The sequence below is a fragment of the Anomalospiza imberbis genome, chromosome 7 (assembly GCF_031753505.1).
Source record: "Anomalospiza imberbis isolate Cuckoo-Finch-1a 21T00152 chromosome 7, ASM3175350v1, whole genome shotgun sequence".
Lineage (NCBI taxonomy): Eukaryota > Metazoa > Chordata > Aves > Passeriformes > Viduidae > Anomalospiza > Anomalospiza imberbis.
In genome coordinates, this window is record NC_089687.1 from 18,925,391 (window position 1) to 18,946,647 (window position 21,257).

The following is a 21,257-nucleotide window of genomic DNA, read 5'->3' on the forward strand; positions in this document are numbered from 1 at the left end:
AATCTCCTTTAGAATGAGATGTGAAAACTTACATTTGAGTATTTGCTACAAGGCAGAAAACAAAATCAAACCTGTTGGGAGCTGATTTCAGGAAAAGGGGAGCAGAATTCATCAACTGGTGCAAAATAACAGAATAGCAATTTTCCTTCCCAAGTGTACCATAAGAAAGACAGAATAAGTCTTTGTGAGATCAGAAAGGCTGGATATCAACACTTAGTAATTTACCTGACAAAAGCTACAGTGCAATTAGGAGAACTACCCTGGGTTATGTTTCCAGCTACCCAAGCAGTCTCTCAGCTAATGCAGTAGCCCTTCTCTCCCAGCTGATTTAAAATGCTATGACTCAACCCACAACACAGACAGCTGTATCAGGTCTTAAAGAAATCAGCAGTCACCTGTCACAACAGCTTTCATGCAGCACACACTGATTACCAGGCACTCATTCATTAACCCCACTTTGTTTGGAATTCTCACTAATTGCATGCTTGCTCCTTTTCCATTCATGATAGACAGCAATTCTGCTGTCAAGCTTAAGAATAAAATGTCTGAACAGCACCTTTAATTCACTCTATAATTCACATATTCCTCTTGTATGAACACACTGAACCCTTTCACTGACTCCTACTGGATCTGATCTTACTGGATCTCACATCTTTCATTGGGAAGTGGCTTCTGTCCCAGCCACCAGTCTGCGTCCCAGCCTGTCCTGCGACCCACAAGGGCTCCTGAACCACTCTGTGGCACTCTGCTGGCACCATGCACTGGCCTCTGACCCAGGTGCATTTTGCATTGGCAGGGCATGCTGGAACTGGCAGACTTGCCCCTGCAGAAGGGCTCCGTGGAGCTCCTCAAGCAGAGATGGGAGTCTGCCAACGCTACACGACCAGCCCTGATGTTCCAGCACTCACCACTCCCACCATCCCTGGTGCCAGACAGGATCACCCCGGAGAAGATGCCATCAGACAGCAGGAGGGCAGATGTGTTCAAGGAGGGGACCCTAGGTGGATCTCAGCTGATGGAGCACGTCCCTGTCACTGTGGAGGAGCTGCGGAGCCACTTTGAGGCGCTGGGTGGCAGGAAGGTGAGTGCCTGGGCGGGGAGGCACCTTGAGGGTAGAAATGGAGATGGCCCAGAGTGGCTTCCCCAGCCTCACACTGCCCCTCTGCTGTGCCCTGCTGGGAATGGGAAGCATGGGCCACAGCTCCCATGGATGTCCTGTGGACTGTTTGCATCAGTTTGTTAACAGTGGTTGTCATTATCTATTATTATCTATAGCTTTCCTTACTGCACAATTTTATTGGTCTATTTCATTTTAATGGTTTCTGACTGGTGCTAATTGCCAAGCTATCAGGTGAACTAGTGTGCAGTTGTGTTTGGCTTGTGCTTTTTAGATGAGGAAATAACCAAGATATTTCACAGAATCACAGAATAATCTGAGTTGGAAGGGATCCACATGGATCATCAATTCTTAAGTTAATGGCCTGAGCAGGGATCAAATACACAACCTTGGCATTATTAGCACCATACTCTGACCAACTGAGTGAATCTCGGGGTCTCATATTAATGCTGATAGAAGAATTCCCAAATGAAACGATTTACAAACACTCCAAAACTTTCTGAAGCATTTGCTTATTTGTGGAGCAGTACTGGTTCCCTTTCAATGAGAATCTTGCTGTCATTTTACACATTAGCTTTCACTGGCATTAACATGACAGGCCTGGTCAAATTGCAACCTTTATTTGGCATCAGATTTTTGTCTGAGAAACGTCTCTGATTTCTTTGAACTATATGGGGAAAAGCTAGACTTTTCTTGGAGCTTAAAAAATGCTCCATAGAAGTGAAGGATACTGAAAAGGTTAGTAATCTTATTTAAAATAGGGTGACTTAATTCATTATTGTAGCTAGAAAATCTTTCAGCAACTTTTACCTCTTCTGCATGAAAACTGAAATGCCCCTGCAAGGTTTGGTTGCTGATGGAGTATTTTATACCTTCCACATTTTAATTCCTCAGTTTTTGTTCGCTATCAGTTTAAAATAAATAAAAATAAATAAAAAATCCCATTTGAATAACTTATACCCCGCTTCACAATTAAAGACATATTAATACTTGATTTCATAATGTGTTCTGCTGCAGGATGACTCTGCCAGTCCATGCAGTCAAGTCATTTACCCACTTCATTTTAATACCCAGGCTGATTTAAACATGGCTTTCTGGTCCAGAATCTGCAGTTCAGAATAATACCTGCTGACAATTATATAATTCATACACAAAACTGAGGTACTAAAAAGTATTATAAAGCTTTTTTATGTGAACAGTAAAATAAAAATTCATGTGATTCATGAAAAAAAAAATCTTTTCATTGGCTTTAAACATATAACATACAAAGTAACAGGAACCATTAAAAGAAAGGTTAAAACTTTATGGGGTTATTGAGCACTTTAAAGACCATATAAAATAGCCATAGACTGCTTCCAAGTGGCATGTTCAAATGCTTTTAAGGTGGAGACCTTTTCGGTTGATCCTAGAATTTTTTTTAAGGTAGCAAAATAAACTTTTCTCTCTATGAAGCAAATCTTTCAGTATTGCAAACACAATCAATCTTGTAGGAGAAAATTGGTTCTATTTTTAGTCTTACTGGAATGAAGACTTTCTTACTGAGAGAGAAAGAATAATATTTTGGACTTATACAGCATTATTCTCTTGAGAGAACTAAAGACTTTTATTTAAACAATACTGAAGATATTTAAAGGTACTTATTAAGCATTTAATGCTAATGACTTAAGAGGTTAGAGTTAACAGTAGTATTTATTAATATTAATTATTGCTAAGTATTTTAGTAGTTAAATATATCATGAGATAAAAAACTTACCATGAAAAACAACAGAATTTGTATTAGGATGCCTTCAGAATGCACATCTTGACTATACTTCTATCATCAAGTAGTGACTGACACAAGAAGATACTTATATCACAACATAATAAAAGGCCATGGAAAGGTTTCAGCACTCTGACTGCTTAAGATTCAATCTCTTTCAGCCACAGTACATTTACATGGGCAGGAGGAGGGAAGAATGAAGAATGAGATGATGCATTTTCCCTGGATTTTTGTAGTAGTTTCACCCAGAAGCCATCAAGAAGGTTAGAACCAAATTAAAAACAGCAATATGTAAAACTAAGTCATAGAAATCACCGTGAAATTGGAAAAAATTAAACAAAATGTCTAAACAAAATGCCCTATGTTACCATATGAACAAACGAGTATCTTTACTAACTTTATACTCAGGAAAAGAATGCCAAATATTGGAACCCTGCTTGGACTATCTCTTGACTAACCAGACTTTCAACACTGAGTCCATTTTATTACATTATACCACAGATATATTAAACCAGATTTTCTTCTGAGGCAAAATACTGCTGATTAAACATTCTAAAATCTCTCATTCAGGTTGTATTTTCACTGCAGTGCTATTATTTGTATATGTACAAAATTAATAGAGAAAATCAGGACAATTAAATCACACTAAACCATAACCCCACTTTTAAAGAACTAGATCAATCATATAAAGAACACTCTGCTGCTTCAGAAGTGGAAGACATCATTACAAACAGATGCAAATGTATTAAGACTTTGCCCAATCCTATTTATTTGGATGAAATTAATGCTTCATATTGCAATAAATAACACAAAATGAGGAAATAGTCAGTAAATACCAAGTTCAGTGATTTTGAAGCTAAATCACTTAATGAATTCAAATTACTTTGAATTCACCTGAGGTTGTCCTAGTGGAACTTAGATGTATTTCTTTCGTAGGAGTATTAATAAGTTAATAATCAAGTCTAGTTTTGGAGCCTTTTAATTTAGGCCTATTGTTATTTAACTCTTTTCTCAACTGGCCTGGCTTTTCACAGTTTGGAAGATATATTAAATTTTTGCCTTTCTAGAAAGTGTATGTCAGACTTCTCACTGGCATTTACAATGTTTTACATTAGAAAAAGCAGCTGTTCTAATGGTAAAAATGAAGCTTCCCAAACCTCCTTTGTTCACAAACACTTCCCCAAACTATTACAGTATGTTATGCATTTGTCTATCTATATATATATATATATATATATGTAGATACACCAAGTACGTTCTATAATGTACTGCTGTTCCTCCCTGTTTAATCAGTGAACTGGCACAGACCCACATTCCATCCCTGTTCACCACCTGCAGTTCTTCAGCTCCTCTAAGGTATATTCTACATGCTAGTTACACCATTACACTTGTTGGTATAACTTTATGCAAAACTGGATTTGAAATAAGCACAAATTATTCACACTTGGGACACATCAACATGTCAGACCTTCTCCTCCACCATACCTGGTAAGTGGTTTCTCTAGAGGTCCCTGCAATTTGTTTTACTACTTGCCTAATTATTAAGCAGCTATGCTTCGGTCAAGCATTTGTATGTGTTCCAAATAAAAAGTGATAATATTTTTTTTAGCAGATCCTTAAGAACGCTTTTATTCTTCTACCTTCAATTCAGCTTTACCATTTTGTTCTTTATTTGGAGGTGTGGACAGCAGAGGAGACAGCAGAGGAAACAATCTGTAATGGGATCTCACCTTACAAGGGTAGAATCATCCCCTTTTCCTCACAGGGAGAGAAGTTACTGTTTGAGCTACGGCTTATGACAGTGCATCAAATGCCACTTCCCAGGATGACTGAATTTCCTAGGAAGGCAGTCTGAAAATCACAGTTATTTCTGGAACAGAGAAGTATTTAAATAGGCCTATTTAAAACCACAAAGCACATCTCTAGGAGATTAGGTCCAAATTTTTTTAATGCTGTTAAACACCATAATTACATGGTAACATGGTAACAGATATCCCCACAAAATTAAAAATATATACAGCAGATTAACAGGTATTGTAGAAGTCTAGAAAATGAAAAGAGTGTATAACAAAAGACTTTTTAGAAATAAAAGGCTTCTGACAATTTTTGAGATTTCCAGGACTTCTACCCGTATCACTGCAGATATGACAGAGTTTTGCCTTTAGGTCTTTCAGTAAAGACCACTGATGTTAAAGAGCAGTATCATTTAATTTTGTAATTATTGAATAGCGTAAACAGAGAAGAATCTCACTCACTTCAGGAAAACTAAAGAAAAGAAAAGTATCAGGTTGGGTTTTTCTTTCAATATGCTAATAGTGTAATATACCTCTATTTGTAGAATAGACATATCTATGTTTCTACGTGAAACATATGAAAGAACAATAAGGTGTATGGAAATAAATACAACCATGTTTCCTTTTGCTCTTCCTCTCATTTTTAGAAGGATTTAGAGGAATGTGATTTTTTTTTTTTAAGCTGTGGTGGTTGCCAGAAGAAACTAGATTTTGCAACTAGCTAACTGCATTTTCAAAAATTGGTAATTTCATTCCAAACAGAGAGGAGATTTGATATTTTTCATATTTCTTTAGGGCCTGATTTATAAATTACCTTCTGCTAAGTTCAGGATTATAGCAGACTGACTATTCTTTGGTTCAAGTCTCCAGTAGGCAGAGAAAAGCAAAGAAGCTCTGCCTTCACGTGCAGATGCTATCTCTTATGTGACTGTGTGTTATTAAATAAGCACATCAAGAGGATCGGCAATGGAGGAATACGACACTTGGGACTCCTTAAGAAAGGCATACACACACACAAAGTATTCTTTAAAGATATAATAACTTAAAAATTATCCAAAAACTGGGTGTTGTAGAAATAATCATTAACATTTTTAAATCTTCAGGGATCAGTAAAGCTAAAACCTTTTACTTAGAAACAAATCACCATGCGCATTGTGTTTTGTACAGTTTGATTTTGAAGGTGAAGGACTGAGTTTTCTAGGTCATCAAAAAAAATTACTTCTTCCCTTTCTGACACATAAGTCAGTAAATACCTCGTTTTAGCCAAGTCTATTTTTGTTGTATGGTTTCCAACCTATTAACCAGCAGCATCAGACTTGATAACCTCTGTGGGAAACTGACCACAGAGCACTTGGAAAGGCACAGCTCCTTCCCACAGTCAGTGGCCAGAAAATGACGTTTGGAAAGGTATGTTTTATTTATAACATGTTCTTTCACTTAATCCCCACATTTAGTTTAAATTTAGTTTGTAATATTTTATAGACAATACTTCTTATCCTAAATAATTGCTTGAGTATTTATCCTGTATGTCAGAACAAATCTCAAAATATTTTCACTTTCATTCTGTCTGCTCTATTTGGAACATTTTACCAGCCTGTGGTAGCTCAATCAATTCTTGAAGCATGAAAGTGATGTGGAGAGATGAGAAGTAAATATGTCATTACTAGCATGTCTTTGGAAATAGCCCTTGTAGGAAAACATAACACTGAGTTGACTAGGTAGGAAATAAGATTGTGACCTAAAGCCTGAGAAATCAGGCATACCAGTGCTGGTATGCAGGAGAAAGCATATCCATAATTTAAACAAGAGTGAAAGAGACATTGCTTGCAGAGTACAACCTGTAATGTGTCAAATGAACATGATCAAGTTAATCAAGTAAGCACCTGCACCATACTCATAATTAATATTTCAACAGGCAATTATACATGTAAAATAATATCTCAAATATGTCTATTGTCTTTCCTCCACCCTAAACAGCATTTGTTAGAAGAAACTGTTAACGATTCTGTTATTCTTTGACAGTATCTAGTACAAAGAGAAATGGACTCACCGTGTTTCTTAAGTTGTGAAGCTGAAGTGAATGGGTCCAAACAAACCATATTCAGGAGTTCCATGTTACTGCTGTGAATCTTCATGAAAGCAGAATAGTTTCTCTGTTTTCAATGTATGGCACAGAAGACTTCCCATCTTTACGTGTCCAAGGCACAGGTAGTACCAGTTTATGGGTAGATATCAATGTTGGCCATTATAGGACAGAAGGTACAAATCACCTGTAAAATCACATTTTACTACATCAGCCATCTTAACAGAAGAGATCCTTCAGGAATCCTTTTCACTACAAAGATCTCACCTGTGTGCTTCTGTTTCTGCTCCTTTAGCTCTGTCTTTCCCTGTTGGCAGCAATTCTGCTTGCTCTGTTGCCTCTTTCAAAAACATGCTGTGAAGATGCTTCCCAGATGTTCCAGATTTAAAGCAACATGGCATGTTATCCTAAATCTTAGCAATTATGAGGCATTTAGCAAATGGGAAATGAAAATTTGAAAGAAAATATCACTGCTGCTGAACATTGTTTCTTTTTCCTGTCGTGATGGTATGTTTGTTTCAACTGTAACACCTGATTAACAAGTTTGGAATAATAGATATAACTGCAGATTAGACAGTCTGTGAATTGTGTATACCCAGGGGTGTTCAAGCTATGCACTCTATTTCTTTAAAGCTGTTTATATAAAATTCTGTCACAGATATTAAATATCACTGCTGGATTGTGGATATGAAAATGGTCCAGAGTAATACTAAATTTGAGACTCTCCCTAATTATACCCATTGACTCAGAAACTCCATCATTTATAGCTCATCTTGAATTCCCTGCAGCTACATCTCTTACATAATAACCTCTTTATATGCTCATTGTTAATCATCCATTGTTGAGTATGTTTCATTTTTCCTTATTGCTCATTTTCAAACATCAGTCCACTATCTGACCAAATAAAATGCTATTTCCTAAAAAAGTGAATGCTGATAACCCATAATTTTACTATCTTTTATAGATAGTAATATTGTGGGGAAAAAAATCTAATTTAAAAACATGCAATGAATATTAGACAAAAAAGGCCTGTTAAAGATAGTTGCTATCTAGAGCCTATACAAGTATTCTATTAAAAATAATAATTTAAAAAAGCAGTGGGGTAAAACTTAATTTAGTTCACTGAGAAAAAGCTTACAAGGAATTTTAAGTTCATGAATGCTTTGACCACCAAAATTCCCAGCATGCAATTCTCTGGTGATGTACAGAGTAAATTATGTTGAAGGTGCCCTGTGTAATTCCTGAACAAATGACAAATGCTGGGCACTGGAACATATATTACTTTCTGTAATTTTGGACGGAACATCAGAGAATGGACCACATATTTAAATTTTTTTAAATTATCATATGTTTAATGGAAATAAATACATTTAAGCCTTGATACTGTGTCTATTCCTTGGACCTTGTCCTAAGGGAAAGACTGCAGCTAGACTTAAGCCTGTGCATTTACTTTTGGCTCTTGACTACAATAGAGGGATCTGCATCAGTTGCTCAAACAAATAAAGGAAAACACTCCTGTCCACTTCAAAAAGTGGTATCAGTGAAATCTGGGAACCAGCTTTATAGGAAATTGTCAAATCTTAGCACCCAGGCAACATTTTGGAAGGAAACGAAGGGGAGGGTTGAGGAAAGAGTGTACGCGCAGCTGAAACAGAGTCCCTACCAAGAGCTAGAAGTACTGGCCATTCTTTAGCCATTTGCTTCCCCACTCTGCTTTTGTTTCTGCTTTGTATTTTTATTTTCTCTTTCACACCACAACATACTTCGAATAATTTTCAGCTATTTAAAATAATTACAACAAACCTGAAATAGCAAATGACTGTGGAAAATGACAACAGAAAGAATGTAAACGTCTGCAGCAGTACTAGACACAAAACGATTATGTTAGAAAACACCACTTTCACAACCATTGTTTTGTTTTGCTGAAAGGCAGAGAAACACTCCGAGACATTTTTAGAATGTTGAGAGGGCTAAACCAATAGGCCTCTGTAGCTAAGTAAATTTCAACAAGAATGTGCAAAGAAAAGCAAATATTGTCTGTGAATTTATAAGAAACAAACAAAAAGCTGGAGCCCCCACATGCTCTCATGAAACCCCCAAAAAATAATGTTTGTTTCATACTTGCATGCATTCAAACAGTAGCATGTACAGGTGAAAACACAGAGATAAGATATCACATCTCTAAATATGCTCTTTAAGAGAAATGCAATAAAGAAAAAAAGGATAAACTTAGGTTGACACATTAATTTTGTATACAGCAGTGTTCCTTTTACAACTGCAATGCAAAGAAGAGAGTTCGTTCATTGTGGACTTAAAATAAGACTTTATTGCACTAAAAAAAGACCAGAATTCTATAAAAAAGTGTTGGTGTGGATTTTATTTAATATTGTGGTAGGTATTTTTCCAATTACTTTGGAATTACATAAACAGAATGTGTCAGTTATTGTATTTGATTCAAATGTTTGGTATATATCTGTACATTTAAAAAGGCAGGAGGAGATAGAGGAAGAAAGCTACTATATTTAATTTTCACTGCATTTCAAACCTCAATTTGTGCCTCCTATGTGGAGAGCCTTTTATGCTGCCTCAGGTCAGGACTCTGGAAAAATACCCCATAATATTCTTGGTTACTAATCACACTGGTTTAGTAAACAGTTTCCATGACTTGAAGCAAGCCTGGAAATTGTAGTCTGTTAATGTTGGTCAGAAAGCTATGCTGTCTCTACCCTCTATGGTCTTTTGTTGCTGTTCTTTCTAATATATTTCATATTAAACACAGCTGTCTCAGATCCAGAATTCTTATTCTGCATCTTTTTCTGGTAATGTACTGCTAGTTAGTTATATAGACTTCTAGTACACACTTAGTATAAATTCTCTTTGATTTTTATGTGATTTTATTTAAATTTGCTTTCAAACGCTGCAGCAAATTTTACTTCTACCGAGTTCGTGGTTTTTTCAGTGTTTAGTCTTCAAAAATTTTATCTTGATTTTGTTTTTTAATGATACTTTACCTGCCCTGCTTTAAAAAATGTTACTCAATCACTATAGTATAATACTTACAAAAAGGCTCATTCAAACTTGTTTGACTATTGTCAAATTTCTTGACTGTGCCCTCAGTTTCTTTATGTGCTTATAAAACACAAAAGTACTTTGACTGCCAATAATACCAGTAGATATGGACCACTGCACAGGATTGGTTTAGGCAGGGAAGTTTCTGTACCTACTGTAGTCCTCCAGTTGTCTATTTAATCCATTGTCGAGCTGCTGATTTAGCACCAGTCTTCATTACCATGCTGTGAGAAATGCTGTAACATTTCAAATCAATATAATACAATTTGCTGTATATAACTGTGTATGACCCCAGCAAAAACTGAAACTTCACATTACCCAGCACTGTTTACAGTAAGAATTCGAAACATACCAGATACTGTGAAAAAAAAAAAATTATATCCTAGCCAAAACCAGCACAAATGGCAATTCTGCAAAGGTTTCCTCAGGTTGTCACAAGCTCTTTTCAGGGCCTCTGTTTCATGTACACAGCACAGCTATTTTATACCCTTCCTCCAAATGAAAATAGTCTTATTTTAAAACTGTCTCCAGCTGAAAAGGTTACGTATCTCTGGATCTGGTCTGGAGATAAGATGAACGAGCAGGTCCCAGGCAGCTACAGGGATTCTTTACAAAGCCTCCAGAGAAATTCTCTTAGTGAAATGGAGCATTGCAGAGCATCAACCGAGAACCATGGCTTTGACTCAACAGTTTCCTTACTGGCTTCAGAGTTTATGTAGCAGGTGTTATTAGCATTCCTCTCTAATAGGCACTTGAGGGAGTCTGTCATCAATCTCAATAATGCCATCAGCATTCCAGCAGATGGTAAACATGATTCCATGCACTCCCATTGCACCAGAATGGATTCTCACCACAATTTTAATTACAGATGAGAAATGTATCAGAAAGAGGCTTTTCTCATGCTGGTATTTCCAAAGGTTTTTTTCAGACAGGACAAAATTGTACTGTTTCATCTTTTTTGTTGGTTTCTTTTTAATTATTTCACTATGATTGAGGGATTTGCAGATACTATCAACTTGCTCAGCACAAGAATTGGCCTCAAATAATTTCTGTGTACTCTACAGCAAAGCAGTCTCTTGTTTTGAATTAGAATTTGAGATGCCAACATTTTGTAGGCCATGTAAATGTTAGCAAATGTTAGGAGTCAGTTCTGCAAAGAGCATTGAAACAACTATTTGAATAGAACCCTAACTTAAAATTAAAACCCAAGTAAAATGCATTAACAGCTCAAGATTTTATGTAACTTTAAAACAACAGATTTGATTTGCAAACACTCGTCCTACTGCTCCACTCATGTCCTACCTCCTCGAACAATTACAGATTTATTATTTTCCTTTCCACTAACGCTTTTATCTTTTCTCTTTGGGCCTATTCCTTCTACCCCTCTTTGTCCATTCTTACACAAGCATCCTTTTAGTAGACACCACATATAAAAAGGAAGTTAGGTGGTAGACAGCTTTCCTTTAGGTAGCAAATGTAATGAATGAAGTTAACACACACAGGATGAGGAAGACTGCATCTTTTGAATACTTTTAAAGATATCCTGTAAAAATATTAAATACTTTGAAAATTAATAGTAGATCTGAAAATCTACTTTATATGCTGAATGCAAATTCTTCTTGCAATCCAAGGTAGTTCTATGTATGCAGAAAAGGTAGTAGTAATTTGGTAAATAGTTTTCCTCTATTTAAAACTTCATGTGTTCTGGCTTACTGACTTTTAGATGAGTGCAGGACTGGATAGCAAGTGGAAAATTCACTATCTAAATGAAGCATAGCCACTCAGTGGGCCAGTGAAATTGGAATCTTTACTGTTGGCATTTCTAACTGCAATGATTGCATATTCCTTGAAATTTGGCATTCCAGTGCTTTATTCTTTTCATCATGTCTAGAGTATGAGATCAGAACATAAAAATAGCTTCTTGTGTCACCTTTTTCTGAGAAGCACATACAAAAATAGAATGTAATATCAGAGGCAGTACATAAACCTGAAGTAATTACATGACAGGAAGTTACTTGAGTATGGACAGACTTCAAGAAATTATATGCAACAAAAATGAAATTGTAGAAATGCTTTTAGCACGGTGCTCAACAGAACAGATTATATCCCAATTAAATACCTGATCCCACCAAGACCACACATATAGCTACAAAAGCTTGATATGAACAGAATGCTGCATTAAACAGAAAGAAAAAAATCTTTTACTTTTCGTTTGCCAAGTTTTGCAAGAGTTGCATATATTAGCCTCTAATTAAGTACCTCTTGGCACTACCTCAGTGCCTTTTCAAATGTTAATTCTATCCTTATTAAGAAGATGTCTTTGACAACCTCTGTCATTAGGTTATCTGTATAGATACCCCAACAGAAAAGAATGTAAATTAAATTTATCCTGATTAAACTGAGTTTATGGTAATCATAACACTCTTCAACAACTTTTTCACAGTAGGAAATCCTGGGAAATTTTGAAAATAAATCTGAGCTCTAGCACTGCAGCTGGAGCCATTGTGCAAGAAAATCATCACCCCGAAGCCCCCACTAAGACAGGGATGCTGTTTGCAAAATGGGGTTAGAGCAGCTTGAGTCTAAAAGTACCTTCTGCCATAGTAGCCCACATCTCAGAAGTCTCTCCATAAGAGAATTTACATGAAAACCCCCAGAAGGGCCAATATTCCTGTAATTCATATTAAAAATGGTCAAAAAGGATGTATCCATTTTTTCTAAATTCCTATTAAAATTCATGTGTAAAATACTAAGTTATTTAAATTTTATAGATAATGGAATTGTTACCACAGAGATGTAAATATGAAAAAAATATCGTAGATACATGCTACAAGTTAATAAAATTCAGAGTTAAGAGAAATGCAAATCCAATTTATATTGGTCCCTGGTTTGCAAGAATAAGAATAATAGTAAGAAACAGTAAATTCTGAAGTTTTTGGCTATTACTGGTATCTATATAATAAAAAAGAATAGAAATTACAAAACAAACAAACAAAAGCAAAACAAAAAACCCCAACCAAATGAGTTTGTTCTCAACGATGCCAATGGTAATTGAAAACATAGTATATTTTGAGTTCTCTATTTTGTTCTAATGCTGTAGAAGTTAGAACATCATTAAAGTGATTCTCTGGTGTTCACTTGGGAAAGCACACACATTGCTGGGGCAAGATGATCCTGAGGCTGTTCTCATTTACACCAGGTACTGGCTGCCTGCAGTACCTGGAGGAGCCAAACATGATCTAACAATATACACAGCTGCATTTTCTTTTAATTTCTTCTCTCCCTCCCCCTCCTTCATTTCTCCTCTGCAGAGCCATTTCTGCATCATGGATTGTCTACAAGACAAAAGTGGCCAGCATTTGAGTGTTTTTAAATAAAAAGACCATAATTAATACTGGGCTGTAATTGTAACTTATAACCAACTCTGAAAGAGGGTACAAAATTAATAGCATTTTTAAGCCATAGCCCTTCCCACACAAAATACCCGATTCCTCTCAGCCACGTGCTGTCTCCTGCTACCCCTGGCACACAAGCATGTCATTCCTCTCAGCGCACCCACATTCCGGCCAAGCTCTCTCTCCTCCTGTGCTGCAAGTGCCACCACCACTGCTGTGTATTGTAACCCAGCCTGGTCACAGAGCTTGTGTCACTGGCACTGTGCCACTGTGACACTTCTGACTGGGGTGTACAACCTGAGAGTATCAACAGACTAGTGAGGAAAGAGCACGGAAGTGTCATGGAGCAGAAGAACAGCTACTTTCTTCCCCCCAGAAATCTTTATCTTGCTATTTGCCTCCAAAATACTTTCCATAATTGTCAAGGAAAATGTGCTTCTAACTGTAAAAGCAATAAGAGAATAATTAGAATTAGTTTTAAACCAATTATGTTTTGTTTTTTATTATTAAATCTGTAAAACTGATAAGTAAAAGGCAACAAACCCCACAAAAAAAAAAAAAAAAAAAAAACAAAGAAAAAAAAAAAACCCCACCACCCACCATATCCAAGACCACTTTTCAAGTTTAATTCGGGAGCAGCTGTGGTTGTTGCAAGGAATAGAGGGGGAAGAGGGGACAGACTAATGTAATAAGAAAATACCTTAGGTATTAAAAAAAAAAAAAAGCGGGCTTTACAATACTCCTGGTAATAAAAACCTTTAGCCTCTATGGTCTAATAATTTTTTTCAATGCTGACACATCATGCAAAAACTTCCTGTTGCTGTCAAGCAAGAGCTACTGTAAGTCACAGAAGTAGGCAGACTGTTAAAAATTATGGATTTCCACAAGACATAACCTATTGTACATGTGCTGGAAGGAACACTCTTGCAAGGAATGACTACTGGTCAGGATGTGAAATACAACCCATATTTAAGATAAAAACTAGCAGCAGGTCTGAGAAAAGCATAAATTTATTAAAGATGGGTGAAGCACAATTGTCCTTGATTACTAGTGATGCACTCATTTTAAAAGTAGATTTCCAGTGTTTTCTCACTTTTAGTTTCATAAAATCCAAGGTGAACACATATAAATTGCTTACATTTTACTGCAAAAATTGCTTTTACAATTTATTTTTCATTATTTCCTTTGTAAGATTTCTATTTGAGAATTCACTAATGTGCAATGCATTATTTTTTTTTTTCTTTTTTTCAGCAGTTATGGGAAAATACTCTCTAACCTAGGATAATCAACTCATGGGTCAAGTTATTCTGCTTCTTACACAAACCATGCATAATCTCTAAATCTAAAAGCAGTTAGAAGTTACTTCAGTGAGATCACATACAAGGATAACACACAATTTGTGTACAGTAACAAAGCTGCCTGCAAACAATAAAAAGGACGTAGTCTAATGAAGCCTGTACATTTTGAAAACCTACAGCATTTAAGTAATTAAGGGCTCTAGCAGATAAGTGCTGCAAAACCTTGCTGGAAAGATTTATGCTGTCACCAGACCAACCACCTGGTCACTTTTTATTTGCTACTGTACTTCTTTTTCAGAACAACAGAAATGGACATGCAGTGAACCTTTCAAGTTATTCTCTTGCAAAAAAAAAAAAGTCTATTTTTGGTACTGAAGCAGTTTCAGTTGTTTACTTAACATAAGAGTTGTAGACGAGATTTTACAGCCATTGGATCCAACTCCATACTGAGTAGCAAATTGCATGGAAGGAAGAAGAAGCACCCCAAAACACAAACTGCAACACATTAAAGCCTTGGTTAGCAAAAATTTACCCATTTTGCCTTGAAGGGCTGAGGCCACAGAATGATTATGAGATGCTAATGATATTATGTAAACTGTATGGAACATTGGCCCACTACTGTGATAACCTAAATGCAGTTGAAAAGTCACAGCAGAACGGAAAATCAAATTTCTGAAATACAAATGCCGATGTACATCTGACTTCCAAGACATCATTTGCTGTTTTTATGTATTATGTAATGATAAATGAAGTTAATAAAACTCCCTCTATCAACTTTTCTATGCACAAATGTGTTTAAAAGAGCAACTGGTGTTTAATCCATTGACTCTCTGTACACTCCATTTGCCCCAAAATCCACATTTCTTTCCTATTAATAATGTGTAACACATATCCTGTTCTTGATGTCTTCTAACAGGAAACAGAAAGTGAGAGAAATTCACTTTCATCACCATTGAAGAGTCAGCCTGGGAACCATTCTGCCATTTCTCAGGAGGAGTCTAGTGTGAAAAGAGGGAGAGCAATCTTTGAAAAGATGTCATCAGAAAATGGGCATAGCAACAGCTCTGAAGGTTAGCATTACCACACTGACCTGATACCTTGCTTTAACGCAGTGGTCTCCAAACCTTTTTGATGGTCACCTCTACCATTAAAATATTTATGAGTCTGCCCTCCCAATGTTTGTATATTTATTTACAAATCATGTGCCTGTACTACTCTACTAGTACAACCGTAGGCAACATACGCCAAAATAAAAGTTAAAGTAGGATGGATTAAAAATGAAGTATTTAAAAAGTGTTTATTCACAAAAAAATATTTGATTCCTGCACCCCAAACGACTGTGTTGCACAGGCCCTGGGATGCACATATCCTGCTTTGGAGATCAGTGCTTGAAGATATAAAAAGGTGGCTATATCTGTGCTTTGGTTTGTTTTAACAGAGAAAGAATATGCACCATCAAATTTTCTGATTAAAAACCACTTATTGACTTCTGAGTGTCTAGGACTTGACCTTATATAAAATAACAGATTACCCAAATAAATAGCATTAAAAGACTTGTCCAGTCTCCCAATAAAATTAATAAGTCTTCTACATAATATCAAACAATTATTGATTCCATTCTTTTTTTGATCAGAAAATGTTTAGACTGCATATTTACCTATGTCAGACTCTGGAATTTTAAAGGGAAAGGGAAATTTTAATTCACAAGACCTTTTCTAGTTAATGTTGCTAAGTTTATTAAGCTCATTGTTCAAACTACAGACCTGCTCTTTTATCAAGTTTAACTTTCAGCCACTGCCTATCTGTTTTCCTTTTTTTCCCTACCACACTAAAGAGACCTTTAATATCCCCACATTTCTTCTTGGAAGGATAATTATATATTAAGAATATATCACTCCACAACTACCTAACATTAACTAGGCAGCTACGGTTCTCTCTATGGCAGTATTTTTTGTGCCTCTTCTCTGCATCTTCTGAAGTTTTTCAAGTATCTTTGAATTTAAGGACTATTTTGGGAGTGTTTCCCCCTTCTTCTTTTAGAGATTTCTATCACAAAGCCTTTTTTTTTCCTCTCTGACAAGAAAACAGAATCCTCCATTCCACATCTACTTTGCCTCTGAGTCTAAATATGGCACAGCATGTTTCATAAGCATTTTTTGATCCACCAGGAATAACAAAGAATATGATTTATGCAAAAATGCACATTTATACCTCTTATACATTAAGCTTTTTCCAAAAACGTGACAGCCCCATAGGGAATAATGTTTTTCCTTGTTCCTGTGAGAGCCATAGTATCTCATTTTGCATTCAGACAGTCTTATGAGATGTAAATTCCCTATAGATTCATTTTCATTTGAAACCACTGGTGAAAACTCTTAAACTTCTAATAGCTGAGGTCAGGCACTGAAATCTGCAACTCGGCACTTGAATAAATACTCAGGTCTTGAAAAAAATAAGGTAATGCTGATCCATAGATTATTTCTCCCATCACCGTGAGATTTGAGTATTTTATAACCAATAACAATATATGCCAACTTGCTTCAATTTTTCAGCAAGAACAATACCCTCAAACCGCTTAAGTGCTATGGAAGTTTTTCCTAAATGTTCCAGTTATGCCAAAACCTTATTTTCGTAGACGAGGTATTGAGCATAATCTACTGCAAGCTCTATGACTGAGTACCAACAACTTCAGTTGTCTCCACTGAAAAACAATGAAGGTCATGCTCATATTGCTGTTCAACCTGCCATGAAAACCTGGAGAAGCCCATATTGGATAGCTATGCAGGCATATTGTTAGGGGAAAAAAAATGGAAAAAATCTGGAATTCTCAATTTCTATTATGCACAAATGATTTGTCAAGCTTCATTTACTTTACAGAATTAATGTAACTCACGACTAATAAAAGAATTAAATTCTCAGAAATAGATACTATTGTACAAGCCCCATATGACAAAGGCAAACAGATTTTGTTGGCATAGCTCAACTTGATAAGGCTCTTCTTACCAACTAGTTCATTTTAAAACATACATTTATCTCCGAAAGAATCAGAATATATTACACCTTCAAGTTCACTTGAATGAGCAAAGCTTAGAGCAAAGTGAATGAGCAAAGTTTAGATCATATAATCTCTCATACCTCTACAAAGAGTTTCACATTATATTATAAATTAACTAGCTTCTTAAGACAAAAAAAATTCCATTTAAAGCTTTTAAAGCTAACAAGAGAATAGTTTCTATTACCTTCACTCCCCAGGTGGTTAATAATATGTATCTATTAAAATGTTTTTTAAAACAGTCTATTAAATTCATTGGCCTCATATCAGCAAGGAATTAAACCACATCCAACTTCATGCACACAAGTATTCCCATTGCACTTAATGAAACCATTTGCATGCTTACGACTACGTACAATCCAAAAATCCCTTGCTGAACCAAAATGCCAAGAAAGATTTTTAACTCCTAAACATTCTTAACAATTAAAGCAATGGCATAAAAATTTCATTCTGGTGTGTTACATGATTCAATCTGCCTTTAAAAATGAATTGACACATTTTGGCTGTGGTGGACTATACCTCTGTGTTGCCAAACTTTCAATTTTTCCATGGTTTTCATTGGATTTGGTTTAATGCACAGACTTCTTATTTGAAAAACAGCAGATTTCTCTCCTGATTTCTACTTTCCCTGAAAATCCTTCTTTTACTTTCAGCTGACTTTCACTGACTCTTTCACTGCTGCTACTATTATTTCTTGAACTATACCATTCTTTTGTCTATCATCATAACATAAAATATGCAAAATTTCTGCATTGGATAAGCTTAATAGAAAATTTTCCTTATGTAAGCTATACTTGAGTAGGGTCAGGTAAAAATACTAAGAAACTGAGTATATTTACACTGAGATCACTCTTCTATGCATGTCTGCATCTGATTTTCACTGAAGATTAGAATTACCTGTTATATTTGCTGCTATATCTGAACTTATGCCAGCTTAACAGTTTTAGAGGGAACAGGCAGAAAGGCCAGATGTGCCTTGGAAATCTCCCCTGTTTGGTGGAATACCCCTTCCCTGGAACTATGTTCTGTGCCAGATGAACAGACATTTGTTCCAAAGTCACTTTTTTATTGTTGAATTTCTCTTATCACTGACAACAGAGATGATCACAACGTACTTTTTCCCTTTGTCTAAAAGAAGGAAAAATATCTTTACACTAAATTTAAGGCACCTTTTGGGGTGCATGGAATTCTTTTGACAAGGTCAAATGAGTGCAGAAAGCAGCAGAACAACCTCCTAGTGCTAGTAACTCAGAGCTGCTTTTTCAAGAGTCCTCTGAGCTGCTGTCTCCACGTGCACTGTAGCTGAATTGCAAATACTTCTAGATAAGTCTATAACCTCTTCACACCTTGAAACAAGGTTAAAATGTAGTTAGCAATGGAGGTAATGTTCTACAAGGTTTTAGTAATACTAAACCAACTAAAACATAACCTAATGTAAGATCAGTACAAGAGACTTAGAACAGACAGACTCTGGTAAGCAAATTAATACTATAAAGACTAAGGCTAATTCGAACATAATATATCTAATTATAATAGAATACTTGTAGTACTTAAAATTACTTTTTGCATTATAAAATAATGCAAATATAACACTATCAGAAAAATACTATGCTTCTTTAAATTTCCTAATTTTTTAAATTAAGAGTTTATTGTTTTTATACAAGAAATTTCTCCCACTCTGAAAAATTTCATTGACTTAAATTTTTCTGTACTCTCTAAGCTCTAAATTGAAAATAAGATAAACTTGTAAAAAAATGTATGCTACTTCTTTCTGCTACGGCTTTTATTTCAAGATTTAGTAAAAATGTAGCTATTTTCCTCCTAGAAAATGCCATGTCTGTTTGTACTTACAGTGGAGTCTCGCAAACTTGTAAGAGGACTATCTAAAGAGAGCACTCCCAGGGCTGATAACACACTGCTGGATTTCCAGGAGACTGTCTCCTTTAAAGAAAGAATGGCTATGTACAAGGCTGCGGTGTCCTTTGCCCATGTAAGACATCAATGGTTTCTTACCTTCCTACCTCTCCATTTGCTTTGCACCGTGACATATCCTGCCCTCTTTATTTATCCAGGCTGCCTGATGGACCATTTTGGGGATCAAAATTTGACACCTAAATTAACAAACCTACTTAGCAAAGTTATTGATGCATCAGTCTCTATCTCTGGTGAGAGAGATTTTTCATGCTATAAAGCTCTGGTCATCTGGACAATTCCCTTTAACTCATTAGAAAGACTGGGTTTTCCTTTCACTGTTGTATGAGCTGCATTTATTAGGGCTGTAGGATTGTGATAGCCAGCAGCTTCTGCATTACTAAAATTATTACTAAATAATAAAATCATATTCAAAAGCACTTTAAGTTTAGACCTCTTGCTGTTCAAACTATGGAATTTTAAATTGCTGCATTTAAAAATAGTAGCTCTATGAGACAAGGGGTATGAATAAGTATTGTTGTGTAATAAAATTATTTTAAATCGGCATTATATAAAAGAGTAGTTACAAAAAAATACTTCTTAATTTTGTTTTACATCTCTCTCTAAATGTCTATCAACAGGATTAAGTATTTCACTGCAAATTTTAAAATATCGATACCAAGTAGTACATAATTTATTTGGTTAACAGAATTTGTAAGCTAGTAAAACAGACTTCCTCACTACACATTGAATTATCAGTCAGGAATATCTGAAAACTGTCTCTTCAGATCTCAGACAGGAAAATCTTCCTCGGTTCTGCAGAAACACTAAGGGTTAAAAAGTGTGTTTTTACCATATCTTAAAATCCCAGCTAGAAGTTGCAGCTCAGATCCCTTGTATAAGGAAAGGAAGGCATTTTGAGGGCTTGCTCTAATGTCAGAATGACAAAGGTCTTTGTTTACAGCAAACTTTCAGCATATGCAAAGAATACCTTCTTCTCACTGTAAACTAGGCCAGAGTAATTTCTGTAAATCAGAGACCATACCTGGCAAAACAAGGACTACAATTCAGTTCTCAACAGACATTATCTTCATCCATATGCAAGTACAGTTGTAGAGGATTCCCAGTCTTACCTCACTTTAGTCTTGGAAAAAGGGGGCTGGCATTGCCTGAAGGGACCTTCTGGGTGCCTGGATAATCCAGAAACCACATAGTGAAAACAGCCACCAGAGTCCAAGTGTTTTCCAGCCATCAAACTCCTGCCTGATGACCCAGCTGCTTGGCGTGTATTTGGAGCATATTCCTGCATTTCACCTGTCTGAGAAGGTTCCCTACTCCAGCAATTAGAAACTTTGCTGAAGTTAGTACTCTATCACAATGAAAAGAACTGCAGGAAGCCTGACCCAACCTGTGTTTAGCACATAGGAACTATTTCATTTAGACTCAGAAACCTCTTGAAATTTCTTGCTGAAATGAATGGTTGCCTGAAAAAAGGAACTTTATATTTGGTTCCATTAAAGGGAAATAATAGATTTCAATAGAGGGCCCATAACTGCATTTACCTGTTCAAAATACCTCCAAATGACTGTTAAGGTGGGCCTGAAATGTTCATTCATTAAAACAATTACTTTCCACATTCACATATCCATGTACATATATAATCATGCAGCCTTCATCACAGAGAAAAAAACCACCTGTTTTTTTATGATCTGCTTACTCACTCATATATATAAATAGTAAATCTACTTAGTAGCTTCATTACAAATGTATTGCTAATTTT

At 35.9% G+C, this 21,257-nt stretch overlaps 1 protein-coding gene across 1 annotated transcript in view; it reads left to right on the forward strand.

Moving 5' to 3' along the window:
- The first annotated feature begins 780 nt into the window (after positions 1-780).
- The window catches only part of XIRP2 (xin actin binding repeat containing 2), a 36,313-nt gene continuing 15,836 nt past the window's right edge, over positions 781-21,257 (forward strand). Inside the window, exons 1-3 of the mRNA XM_068196791.1 lie at positions 781-1,081; positions 15,431-15,584; positions 19,420-19,556. Coding sequence (XP_068052892.1) covers positions 800-1,081; positions 15,431-15,584; positions 19,420-19,556 — 573 coding nt within the window. The 5' untranslated portion in view covers positions 781-799. The remainder of the gene's footprint in view (positions 1,082-15,430; positions 15,585-19,419; positions 19,557-21,257) is intronic.